Genomic DNA, 13,676 nt, shown 5'->3' with positions numbered 1-13,676 from the left:
GGACCCTGTCTGTGACAGACTAAGGTTTCTGACCATGGGCTGCACAATTTGCTCCAGAATGCCTTGATAGTTTTGAGATTTCATTGTTCCCTACACACATTCATGGGAACCTGTACCAAATGCAGAAAAGCAGTTCCAGAACAAAATGGAACGTCGTCCTTGTTTGACTGCAGGAACACGGTTCTTTTCTTCAGTTCAGTGTTGGGTCTGTGAACACAGAGCTGATGGAACTGTTGCCAAAACGCTCCCGTGTTCTCTGATCGGTCCAAAACGCACCCGACAGTTACTGTAGCATGTTCATTTACATACAGGAACATTTCAGGCTCACTTTTTTATGGTTTGATATCCAGTAATTTTCTTACTACGCTCATGAGACAACTGCCTCCTCATCTTTCTGTGCTCCATGTTTAGTGCATACACACCATAAAACCAAACAGCCCAGTGACTACTTTTTAAAATAGACTGATTGTTATTTCTAGGGACGGCGTGTTTTTGTATAAGGCCAGCTTCATGTTTTATTTTAAAAAGCAACTCTGTTCAACTCAGAATGTTCAAACTCTGTCTGATTTTCATTATCCCATACAATTAAAAGGTACAAACACATTTGCTCGTGTATAATACTCTGCAAAAACACAAAATAGCAAAGTTAACTTTTTTGTTTACTGTAAACATATCAAAATGTCATTTTAGCGTCAGAAAGATATTGTCTTTGTTGAAGGTTTTTTGAAATAAGAGTGTTGGTCTTCCACAGCGGAGGAAGCCACGTGTAACAAAAATAAGAAGAGAAACAAACTGTTAAACATGTTGTAACTATAAAACCCTCCTCTGGAGAACAGACTGCACTTGATGACACTCCAAGTTAGAGTTTACTAGAAAATCAGTTTCTATCCGAGTTATTTGTTAAATCAGTGGTTAGCCGTCAGGACAGAGGGAACGTTAATGATTAACTGTAAATATGTTGATCGGTTCCTTTCAGTTTCTGGGAAGCTGTCTAATAGATGATCAGAGACTCCAGTATCCCAGTAAACACTCAACATGATCAGACACAAGAAAACCCACACGTGATTAAATCTGCCCGGCTTTGATTAAAAACAGATTTAAAAATGAGCGGCTCGGGCTGAACAGCAGCTTCTGGATGAAGAATCCAGGTATGGTGTCTGTAAACAGGCCGGCGTCTCCCGACCATTCACAAGATTCACATGAGCATCTTTAGTGGAGGAAGAGGGATCCTTTCTGAGCGTCATGCTCAGATGAGCCGTCTAAAACACGTGAATTCAAACACGCTTAGGGAACACTGCCCGCGATGTAAAAGCTCCTTAAATGCAGCTGATGATGTAACAACTGTCATGTTATATAAGAACATGTCCAGTGGGTTCAGTACTAATGACAACCAGCCAAAGTAACAGGACACAGTATTTTGTCAGATTCATATATTTGACAAAATACTGTGTATTTCTCCCCAAAACTGAGTACACAGTGAAGTGTTCTTGTGGCTTGAATACTAAAGATAACATCAAGAATATAATTTTCACAGTGGAACAGTACAGTTGGATATTTTGAAGCCACTTCTGTTCAACCAACCAACTTTGAAAGTGTAATAAATAACGTGAAGTCACTGAAATGACAGCTGAACTGAATTTATGAGACTTGTTCTGGTTTGGGCTTTAAACTAACCTGAAATGCAAAACACACACACGTACACATAAACATGCACTCGTACACACACACATACAGTTTGCACATCATACAAACAAACTAAACGTTACTTTTAGAAGGCTTTCTTCTTGCATTCTCTTTTTTCTGCTTTACATTTGTCTTTTCATTTTTTGGCCACTTGGCTGCATAAAATGCACGTTTGTTCAGTTTACAAGAAAAATACAGTACATTGTATTAAACAGTGTGCTTTTTGTTCAGGAATAAATCAGCGTAAAGAAATCAAAGTCTTTTCTCATGGATGCTGATTTTATCCTGTTTTCAGTCTCGTGTTTCAAAGGAGCATCAAGTGCCCGTCGTCCTGACAAACATCCCGCTGTGCAACGAAATGTGCAGCAAAATGAATGAAACAAAGGGTCAAAGTAAAACCTTGGAGCTTCACGTGCGCACACAGAAAGGTACCAAACACATCGTCTGCTGACAGATAATGGATGGACGGACAGCAGCTGGATTTTTATGTAACGTGAGAAAGGAGTGAGAAACAGAAGAGATGGAGGATGATCCTGTTAAACGCGTCTTTTTAACTATCTGATCTGTTTTTATCTGATTCCAGGACGTGAAAATATCACGAGGAACAGGAAGTGAATAAAGCACTAAAGAATGTCTGTAGTTAGAAAAGTGAAAGTAGAAGACGAGAAGATGTTTGACGTTCTGCGTCAGGTTGGAAGAACTATTTTAAGTCACAGTCAAACCATCTCTTCTCACGTGAATCTATAAAATCACTGTCTTACTGTCAAAATATGAATTCATGATTTGAGTTTTAGTACCATAATTCTGAATAACAATGTCTTTAAAGTGATAAATCTAGATTTTCTGTTTAGAAAAATAAGAATAAAAATAGGTAACAGCAGTTTCTCTGTTGGAATAAAACATGAAACAGAAACTTAAAAAAGAAACATTAAAGTTCCTGTAAAAAAGCAGCAGCACAGGATTTAAATGTGGACGGTTTAAATTTGACTTTAGATCGTAACAATAAAGTTATTCATAATTTTTGTGCAGAAAAAAAGGTGAGACTATTTGTTTCAGTCAGAATTCATTCAAATGATGTGAAGCTTTCTTTTTAAAAGAGCAGCTGACAGTGTGCTTTTAATGGTGAGTCCCACCGAAGCTGGAAACTGGACTGGGTTTCTCCGTTAACTGAGTTTTGAGTAACTAATGCTCTTTGTGCTCACAGGGCTGAGAGGACAGAGCTGATGGAAAGCCTGGACACGACAGCGGCTGCCACACAAATGGAAAAGAAGTCAATCAGAAATGAATTTTAAAATGTTGTTGAAGGTTGATCTGTTCGCTCATGACCATTTGTTGAGCAGAGATTTACCTTGAATTTAAAATGGTTTTAGTTTTCTTCCATGAAAACGAACACTGGCAGTGCAACATCTGTGGATTAACCTTGTAATTATGGCACACATGTAAATATGTCTCTGATTATTGTAATCCTATTCTAATCTGGAGCTTTTTAAACTCATTTAAATGACGTAAACTGACTTAAAATGCTGTTTTTTCACTTCATCACCTGGTGTTGAAATAATAATAATTTTAAGGATGTCCTTTTTTAAATGCCATACAAATGTGTGGGGACGTTGGAACTACTCATCAATTGACCAAAGAAAATTGAGATTTATTTGTTTTTATCTCTTTTTTCTGGTTGTTCTGTGTTTGTTTCCATAAAAATAATAAGATGAGAAGGAGTGAGTGCATGCGAGCGTTTGTGTCTTTATTATTGCTAGCCCAGCTGATATTCAGAGCAGTTCTTCAAGGATGTGCTTGCAGTTCATCGCTTGTTGCTTGTGCGTTACAGATCTAACGGGTGGTCCAAAGTGTTGTTATTGTTCTCTGGATTGTCCTTGGCCATTGGATTTCGGCTGATGACCAGCTCCAGTCGGTCTCCAGCCTCCGTGATGAGAGGCACCGCCAGGCAGCAGTCGAAGTCTCTCGTCCGTACGTGGTTTACCTGAAGCAAGATGATGACATGATGACTTCAAACTAAATGATGATGTTCTTATAAAACAACTGTTGATCTCAACTCATCTCAATCAGTCATTTCTGCTGGATTTTCTTTCTCTCTTGAGTAAAACCATTGCGACGAGCTAGTTAATGGCTAAAATCTTGTCACATGAGGCAGACCAATGTAGTGCAGCCATTTTTATTTTGCTCTTTGCTAGGGCCAGATCTAAACTGTCGGGTGTTTCACCTGCAGGATCCTGTCGAAGGGTTTCAGCCCAGCCCTGTCAGCTGGACCGTCAGGACGAATCATGTTCACATAAACTCCCTTCTCCAAGAAGCCATCCGACACGCTGAAGCCAAAGTCATCACTCTCTGGGTCCTTTATCACTGTTACCTTAGAAAAGACACACAGTCACAATAATATGTAAAAGTTTCATCCAAGTTAAGTTTGAACACATTTTACTGGAGGTAAATAAGTACTCAAAAAGTGTTTTTTTATGTACAATAATAGAACAGTTTGTTTCGTTTAAAACAAACAAACAAACAAATAATGGTATACAATTACTGTTTTTTTACTTTATGTGTCAGAAACAAAAATGACACAATATGAAAGGCAACACAAACTTTACTTCTGAGCAAATATCACGAGCAGCACTGAATATTCTGAGGTTTTGTTCTGACCAAAGTCTTCATATCTGGTGTCTGTCAGCTGCTGATGGCAAATAAAGATGATAAGTCAACTGTACCCGTGACTCGGGTAGTAACTTTGACCTGATTTAACAAAAAGTGATGACAACAATGGACAATCATAAAATAAAGCATATAAACTGAGAAGAATAAATAGAAGAAAATGGTATAAATAAAATAAAGACACAAAAACAGCTAGATTCAGATCTTTTTTACAAGATATTCCAGGAAACAGGAGCAGAGTAGGAGAAGGTCCTTTTGTCTAGTTCAGTCCTCACTGAGGGAACACTGCAGGTAATGATGTCCTGAGAGCGCACGCTGTAGCTGCACTCACGCAGAGACATGTAGGAGGAGATGTATGAAGGCAGCAGACCAGGAAGTGATTTAAAGATGGAGATGTACCAGTGGGAGAGTCTGTGTGAAGTTAATGGTGACCAGTTAACCAGTGGATACTGGGTGCAGTGGTGGGTACGGTAGTTACAGCCAGTTATGAATCTTACTGCACCATGATAGACAGCATCCAACATCTGCAGCATCCAACATCTGCAGCATCCAACATCTGCAGCATCCAACATCTGCAGCATCCAACATCTGCAGGTTCTTGTAGGAACGTTCATGTAAATAATGTCACCGTAATCAATTGAGGGAAGGAAAGTCACAGATACAAGGTTTGTAAACGTGTGAAGCTAAGCTGTATAGCTTAGCATTAGCATGGCATGACAAGTGTGCTTGCTAGCAACCACTAGCCTAGAAGCCCAGACTAGCCATGAGCATTTAATGATGGCTTCATCATTTAACTGACAAAGCTTTGGTTTTCTAATTGCAGCTACATTAGCAGCTGATTTTGGTCTTTATTTTTCCTTTTCTCTATTTGGCAGCAAATTGTGCCACAATAATTTATCATCAGTTTGTTTATGCACCTGGAGCTGCTAGCTTAAAATTAATTTGCTACATGGTCATTGAACACAGAATATAATGTAATGTGTGAACATATCACATAACTCTTGTTCACACATCCATTTGCCCATTCTCAGTTTAGTCCAAATCTTTTGTTGTTATTCTAAAATGTCCTACCGTTCAAGATGTCTTTGGACACAAAACTTTATTACTCAACTTCACGGAATCAGTTCACAGATTCTGTTCAGAACTTTCATGGACAGAACTTCTCGGTGCAGCCAGGGGGTGGGGGGAGTCCAGTTCATGGCCTCAGGATTCATCTCTGCTCTTTGCAGATGATGTGGTCCTGTTGGCGTCATCGTGCCCTGATCTTCAGCTCTCACTGGAGCGGTTCACAGCCAAGTGTGAAGAAGCTGGGATGAGAACCAGCACCTCGAGATCTGAGTCCTCAGTCAGAAAAGGGTGGATTGTTCTCTTCAGGTCGAGGGTGAGGTTCTACCACAACTGGAGGAGTTCAAGTATCTCTGAGTTTTGTTCACGAGTGAGTGAAGAATGGAGCGTGAGACTGACAGATGGATTGGTGCAGTGTCTACAGTATTTTGGACTCTGTGCCGGTCCGTTGTGGTGAAGAGGGAGCTGAGCTGTAAGACAAAGCTCTCTGTTTAACGGTCAGTCTACGTTCCTCCCCTCACCTCTGGTCATGAACTCTGGTAGAGACTGAAAGAATGAGATCGTGGATCCAGGAGGTTGAAATGAGTTTCCTCTGCAGCTGGACTCTCCCTTAGAGACGGTGAGAAGTTCAGTTATCAGGAGAGACTCAGAGTAGAACCAGTGCTCCTCCACATCCAGAGGAGACAGTTGAGGAGGTTCAGGCATGTCCAACTGGGAGGAGACCCTGGGGAAGACCCAGGACACGCTGCAGAGACTATGTCTCTCGGCTGGCCTGGGAACACCCTGGGGTCCTCCCAGAAGAGCTGGAAGAGGCTGTGGAGAGAGATGTCTGGACCTCCCTGCTCAAGATGCTGCCCCCGAGACCTGAGTCCAGAACAAGAGGAAGATGATGGATGGATGGATGGATGGATGGATGGATGCTCAACTTAATAAAATAAAAAATAAATGTGTTGCATGCCTTTACCCAGAATGGAAACCAAATGAGTTGGTGTTTCAGCTCACTTTGTGTAATTCCAGAGGAGTTGGGGATAGAATTCCCTGCATCTCCTCCTTGATCCGACGAGACTCCCACGTTTTCTCTGATGCTCTTAATGAAGCCTTTGGCTTCTGCTCATGGTGCAGAAGAGGGGACTGGTTGTCTTGATGGATGTGGGCCCCGAGATGTATGTGTGCTTCCTGGTTGAATGGGACGTCATCAAGCAGGTGTGGCTCTGAGTGTAATGGGAAAACAGGTTTGACAATGAACAAATTAGCAGCACAGTTTTTGACTTTCACACAAAACACCCAGTACATTTTAAACCTTTACACCGCGATGGTATTACAGCTTTTAATCGTTCTGTGGATGGAAGTTTAAAGCTCAACCTTCTTTTCCCCATCGCAGTTGCCCATCACCTTGGTGAAGGTGGGCCTCTTCATGCAGGTGGGCTTCCTCGTGCAGATGGATGCCATGATGGAGGTGTGTATTCTGGTGGAGCAGGTTTCCTTGGTGAAGAAGAGAATTTCTCTGCAATGGGCTCATTCGGCTCAGTACTGGCTCCACTGGAAGTTTGCTGACACCTTCTACACCCAGACTGATGGCTGTACCCGTCATGATAGATGCCTGCACAAGCAAACAGGTACGTTCACACATGACTCCAGTTCAAGCTAATGCCAACGTTAATGTTTAATATTTCAAGCTAACAACCAAAGTTACAACAATACTTTTTAAAAGTTTACACTGCCTAAACAAGCAAATAATCATGTTTTACTCTTATCTACTAAACTGAGACATTTTGTCATCTACTAGTTTAGAATTTATTTTAAATTGAACACTTCATGGACTTGAAAACAATAAGCAGGTTTTGAGTTAAAGAGTGATGCGCATGGCATATCACATATTATATCACATATTATATCACATATTATATCACATATTATATCACATATTATATCACATATTATATCACATATTATAGCACATATTATAGCACATATTTTAATTAAGAATGTGTTTTAGCATGCTAACGAACCTCGATCTCTCTGAGCAGTTCTGACTGGCCACAGGTCTCCAGGTCCTCCAGAGCCTGACACCAAAAACTGTCGTCTGGATCCACCAGGATTCCATCTGGTTGTTGACCAATAAATCTGTCACAAGCACAAATGAGAAAATGAGAACCGTCATCTCTGTTGACATTTGTGTTTTTCATAAAATACAGTAATGTTTTATTATAAGAAAGAAGTTACCGGACACGACAAACATACTGGACTTTGTACAAGTCCAGATCAGCCATAACATAATCTGCTGTGTTTCTCATGCAAGGAAGATTGACCATCCATCCGTCTGTCCGTCTGTCCATCCATCCATCCATCCATCCATCCATCCGTCCATCCACCCATCTGTCCATTCATCCGTCCGTCCATCCGTCTGCCCGTCCGTTCATCTGTCCGTTCATCCGTCCGTCCATCATCCATCCATCCATCCATCCATCCGTCCATCCACCCATCTGTCCATTTATCCGTCCGTCCATCCGTCTGCCCGTCCGTTCATCCGTCCGTTCATCTGTCCGTCCATCCATCCAGCCAGCCATCCATCCGTCCGCCCGTCCGTCCGTCCATCCATCCATCCATCCATCCATCCATCCATCCATCCATCCATCCATCTGTCCATTCATCCATCCATCCATCCGTCCATCCGTCCATTCAGCCAGCGTTTTGTCTTTAATCCGAAAGACGAAACATTTCTACAATTTTTTAGTTTAATTTAGTTAATTTTTGTTTTTTGAATGTCCTGAGGATCAGCCTTAACTTTTTTAGATTTTTCTACCTGGATTATTGAGCAGCATCAGGATATCTACAGAGATAGTTTACACACAGAAGTTAGCCTTAAAATAAACTGCACAAAGAGAGTTGATAAATTATTTTGATTTACAAAAACGTGTCCTAGTTAAATGACTCTGTTTGCCGGTGGACAATTGTGAATGAAAATGCAACTTTTCAATATTATTTTTCAAAGCTTTGTGTGGGTGCAGCCTCATGTAGACGAGTGACACAATTACCTCTGTGCTCACTGTTCCTGCAATTTACTGCAAAACTAGTGGCACAGACAAGACGAGCTCCATTTTCTAAGCTCCTCTACCTCTCAACATGTAACAAGCACACGTGTTCACCACTCACTCACCTGGTACCTGTCCTCTTTTCATATCAGTGATGTAATGTGTTTGCCAACATGTAAATAGTTTAAAAAATGTTGCTTCAATAAAATATCTGTATGCTCCTACATGAAGGGAGATTACAGGACATTTGTAAATTACAGATAGAAACCTTGAGCATTTGTCTCTGCAGTAAATGAAGACGATAAGGCCACGCAGCAGTGACTCTGTGGGACAAGGTTATTTGTTCTGGTTCAATTCAACATGAGTGATTTTCATCATTAAATTCCCTGAGTGAAAAGATTTATTCACAGTCTCTGAGCTGATGGCATCGCCCTCATCCCTCCTCTTTTCTCTGCACCCCCAGCACATTATGTAACTCCAGTGACACAGTACTACCGCTCCCAAGGCTTAACCTCCTGACTCATCGCTGCACACACACACACACACATGCACGCTCCAGATACTCGGCTTGTTTCACTCACGTTATGACTCAGGCTACACAGAAACATGGTGAGCACAGAATGAACTCCAATATTAGCTGAGATGTTCAAGAAAGTTGCTGGTGAACATTCTCAGTCATTCAGGTCAAGATGAATTAAAACAGTGTTCATAAATAATAATAACATCTGGACTTCTGTTCTGAAGCTGAAGATGTTTCACTTCACATCTGGAGGATTTATCGGTTCACAAGTGTGTGGAGATGCTTCACAGAAACACACGAGAGGCCTCGTTATGTAAGATTTACATGTGGACTAGAACTACTCCCAGTGGAGGCTCGTTAGTCTGCTTCACTCACTGACACATGCTTGGGTCACATGCATGAAGGTGTGAATTGGACTGGAGCTGACTGGGAACCAGGTCTGGAGCTGACTGGGAACCAGGTCTGGAGCTGACTGGGAACCAGGTCTGGAGCTGCATGATTAACTTCTGATAGTTGAAATCTGAGACCTCCTTCTCTGTTTACAGTAGGCTTTTCTCGTTTAACATAAACGGCTTCCTTCACCATCCATCCATCCATCCATCATCCATCAATCATCCACCCATCCATCCATCATTCATCTTTAGCCGCTTCTTCCTTTCCTGGCCATGAGGTCACTGGTTCCCATATCCAGCCGTGGAGGACACCCTGGACAGGTCTCCAGTCCATCACAGGGACACATAGAGACAAACGAGACAAACAGCCATTCATTCACTCCCTCACCTAGGGACAATTTAGAGTTACCAATCAGTCTAACATGCATGTTTTTGGTCTGTGGGAGGAAACCGGAGTACCTGGAGGAAACCCACGCATGCACGGAGAGAACATGCAAACTCCACCCAGAAAGGCCCCTGGCCGGGATTCGATCTGGCACCTTCTCGTTGAGAAGCGGCAGCTCTACCAACTGCGCCACCGTGCCACCCAGCTTCCTTCACCCCCCTCTCAAACCATCTGTCTTCTCTGTCCAAAATATGTCCATGCTGGTCCTCTGCAGAGTGTCCCTTATTCTTGAGGTGTAGGTGGACTGCTGAGTCTTGACCTCTCTGGTGTTGAGCCATGCGTCTGTGGAGAGGTTTGCTTCTCTCAGAGTTCTGACTGTTCCTCACTGCATTGGACTGCAGACACCGCTCAGTTTGGGTTTGGGGGTTTGTCCTTGGGATGGACCAGCCTCGTTCTCAGGGTCCTGCTGGGTTTAAAATACCAGGACGTTGTGTTTGGAGAAAATCCTGAGTTTCTCATATACTTCAGCAATACATGGGATGATAGTTGTTCTCTTTGTTCTGTTCTGCAGCGTGTTTTTTTTATTTGCTGACGTGACAAAGGTCCAGTTAGGATATCCACAGGTTTGGAGAAAATCCTTCTGAGTTTGAGCTTCTCTCACGTGTTTCTGCTCCTTTTCCTTCCGCTCTGTGTTTGGCGGAACATGTTCGGACCGGTGGTGTAAAGTCTGACAGAAAGTTTGTGTTCCAGTGGATGGTGAGAGTCAAACAGAAGGTTCTGATCCATGTGAGTAGTTTTCCTGTAAACGTCAATGTTGAGGCTTCCGTGTCTTTCATGTTCACCAAACAGTCCAGAAAAGGCAGTTTGTTGTCGCTGACATCCTCTCTGCTGAACGTGATGTTGTCCACAGAGAACATGTGTCTGCTGAACGCTTCTGCTTCTTTCACATGGATGACCCAAAGGTCATCTGCACATCTGAACCAGCGGCTCGGTGTTGTTCCCTCGAACGTGTCCGTGGCTCTCCGTTCCATTTCTCCGTTTAAAGTTTACAGGAAACAGAACAGCGAGTCCTGGACATTTCAAAAGACAAGAACTTTATTGAACCATCAGAAATAAAGCTGGGTAGAGGTTTGCCAGTCTGTGAAAACCATGGAAGAAGAAATTTGACCTCAATATAAATCAATCAATTAATCAATCTCAGTAAAACGATAACTTATAAAAACGGAGTTATATATATATTAATGGGCTGGCTGTGGTGGCCATCTTGAAATGAGTTACACCTAAAAGTTAATCAGCTGTAGACATATATCATTTCAATAAAGGCTGTCCAGTGGTTCAAGAAATATTTTGCTAACAATGTCAACTAAATAGTTAATGGAGCAATTATAAACCAAAACCTTTCTTTATTGTATCAACCAAATTACTGTTTTAATACATTTTGTGTATTTCCCAAAGCCCAAGTTTTGAAAAATGACTTTATTTAGCAGCAACTTTCATCTGGAATCTCAACTTTTACACTTTCACCTCATTTAATTTCTCAGGATCGAAGATGTTTAAGGCCAAGATTCTGCAGCTGTTATCCTGGCAGTGTGCCGTCCGGGATGATTTCTGTCCAGAGATACTGAAATGTATCCCAACCCTTTTTGCATGCTTTTGTACTCTTACATTCCTAAGGTGTTTGGGAAGTTTTTTAAATTCACTGAAATTAATTTCCATCTGAAGTCTCTCCAGCATGTCCTTGATATTCTCTGGGGTTTCCTCTCAAATGGCCACGTCCAGAAAACCTCCCTGCTGATGCATCAGGGTCCGTCCTGAACCACGTCAGCTGACTCCTCTGAATGTGGAGGAGCAGCAGCTCCACAGAGCCTCTCCAGGGTAAATGAACTGTGGAGAAAAGTCATTTTAACTGGCTGTATCCACAAACTTCTTCTTTCAGTCACTACCCAGAGCTCATGATCCAGGTGAGGGTACGAATGTCTCAGTTAAGGAAATGGATCTTGATCAGGCATCGGACAGAATCCACTGAAATGTTTATCTGAGACATAAAAGCAAATTGTAATTGGAAGATAAAGTCCAGCTCAGTCATACCCAGGCGGTTTGTCCCAGTCATCCTCGCTGAAGCCTCCGTCACTGAACGGGTAGTTCTTCCTCTGTCCAACTGGGGGGGTGGCGCTGCGCTGCTTGGCACTGCGCCACTCGTGAGGGTGGAGTGCAACCCCAGTTCCTTGATGGTTGTAAGTACCTGCAGAGGGAGGGACTCAAAAATGAGATAATACATGACAAGTATTGTCAAGTTTTTAGATCCAGGTGTGTCATCAAGCTTACCCTGGCTGCCATAGCCTGCATCCAGTCCAGAACCGTCCCATGACTCCATGGCAGAGTCCACACTGGGTATAGTTGTAGAGTAAAGCTCTGACAGTTTATTGGTCTGTTGGCTGTCCGTCAAATAGTCCTCTTCAGGGTCACTGATCTCATTCTCGGTTGTGTCCTCGACCTCCACAGTCTTCCCTTCTTCTAAATCTTTAAGAGGAATAAGCAAGAATCAGCAATAGGCTCATATTTTATCCAAAAGTCTTATAGATGGTAAATTAAACACCGACACCATTGATCCAGCTATGGTGAGATGTTTGAAGAACAGCACTTAGTGTTGAAAACAAATCTAAGAGACAAAATGATGCATTGACTCAGCATCACCATGTACCAGTTTATATGGAGCCGCAACGCGTTCACTATCAGGAAATAAAAGAGACATGTCAGTTTAATGAATTTATCTTTAGTGGTAAAAAATCTAAACTCAGAAGAACGAGAGTACTGCACATTATACGCTGCTTGGAAAATTATTATCTAGCAGCAACGGCTCAGTGTTGGAGAATTTTTGTATGAATATTTTTATTATATTACGGCTGAGAACATCTTTCTGTAACACGTGCACTAAACATGCTCCTGTCTCGGCCTGGAGGCCAGCTTGCTGACCCACAGTGCTTCACTGGTGTTGACGCCACGAGAACATGCCCAGAACATTCTCTTATCTCCGTCTGGAGGTCGACTAGCCGACGGCCAAGGGTCATGTCTTTGTGTCTGACTGCAGCTGGGTAGAAGGAAACATCTGCTGGACTCTGCAGCTGTATAAAGGTCTGCAGCAAACTCAGCGCTCATTCTGTGATATGATCCAGGCATTATGTATCTATGTTTGTAATCTGTCTTGAATGAGACCTTGCAAGTAAAATGCTGGTTAAAAATCTTCCTCTGCCATCAAGTGCGGCTCTTTTTATTTAAGAAAGAATATTTTTATCCAACACTCAGACAAGCTAAGAACTTGTAAGACCTTTGATCTTGATTTGTGACCTTGACCTTGAAGCTGGGGTGATGGAAAGATTATGTGACATGTCATCTAACGGTGATGCAATTTTGTATCAAGTTTCATTAAATTATCTTGAGCAGATCAGAAGTTATTGTCCAAATAAGCAAAGACCCTGTTTAACTATGACCTTGATATGTGACCTTGAACATGAAGCTGGGGTGATGAACATTTATGTGACACTCCGTCGTGCGGTGATGCATGTGTGCATCAAGTTTCATCAAACTATCTGGAACAGATAACCGTTTAATAAAAATATTAAAAATGAAATTCCTGCTGCAGCTTGTTATAAAGATGTGACCTTTAACTCTAAATAAGACTTGACCAACTGCATTAGGAGCTGGGAGTGTGTGTGTGTGTGTGTAGGGGGGGGGTACTTTAAATAACACATAAAGCCTAAATGGAAATTCTTAATGGACTTCTGGTTTCGCATCCTGATTCATTTACTTGTCCATCCCTAAACAGGAGATGTTTGCATGTGATCACATGAGCACCACAGCTGGTTTACACATGAGCACCACAGCTGGTTCACACATGACCACCACAGCTGGTTTACACATGACCACCACAGCTGGTT

General features: G+C 42.1%; 1 protein-coding gene across 1 annotated transcript in view; it reads right to left on the bottom strand.

The window, feature by feature from the left end:
• Positions 1 to 3,357: 3,357 nt before the first annotated feature.
• LOC119412900 (glutamate receptor-interacting protein 2) overlaps positions 3,358 to 13,676 on the bottom strand; it is a 153,335-nt gene continuing 143,016 nt past the window's right edge. The window contains exons 17-23 of the mRNA XM_037679936.1: positions 12,067 to 12,261; positions 11,830 to 11,983; positions 7,422 to 7,536; positions 6,805 to 7,012; positions 6,415 to 6,623; positions 3,905 to 4,051; positions 3,358 to 3,664 (exon numbers count right to left, since the gene is read on the bottom strand). Of these exons, the coding sequence (XP_037535864.1) occupies positions 3,506 to 3,664; positions 3,905 to 4,051; positions 6,415 to 6,623; positions 6,805 to 7,012; positions 7,422 to 7,536; positions 11,830 to 11,983; positions 12,067 to 12,261 (1,187 nt within the window). The 3' untranslated portion in view covers positions 3,358 to 3,505. The remainder of the gene's footprint in view (positions 3,665 to 3,904; positions 4,052 to 6,414; positions 6,624 to 6,804; positions 7,013 to 7,421; positions 7,537 to 11,829; positions 11,984 to 12,066; positions 12,262 to 13,676) is intronic.

This window comes from Nematolebias whitei, chromosome 7 (genome assembly GCF_014905685.2).
Source record: "Nematolebias whitei isolate Nwh7 chromosome 7, NemWhi1, whole genome shotgun sequence".
NCBI lineage: Eukaryota > Metazoa > Chordata > Actinopteri > Cyprinodontiformes > Rivulidae > Nematolebias > Nematolebias whitei.
The sequence above is the reverse complement of the archived record's forward strand: the minus strand, read 5'-3'. Positions and strand labels throughout refer to the sequence as shown.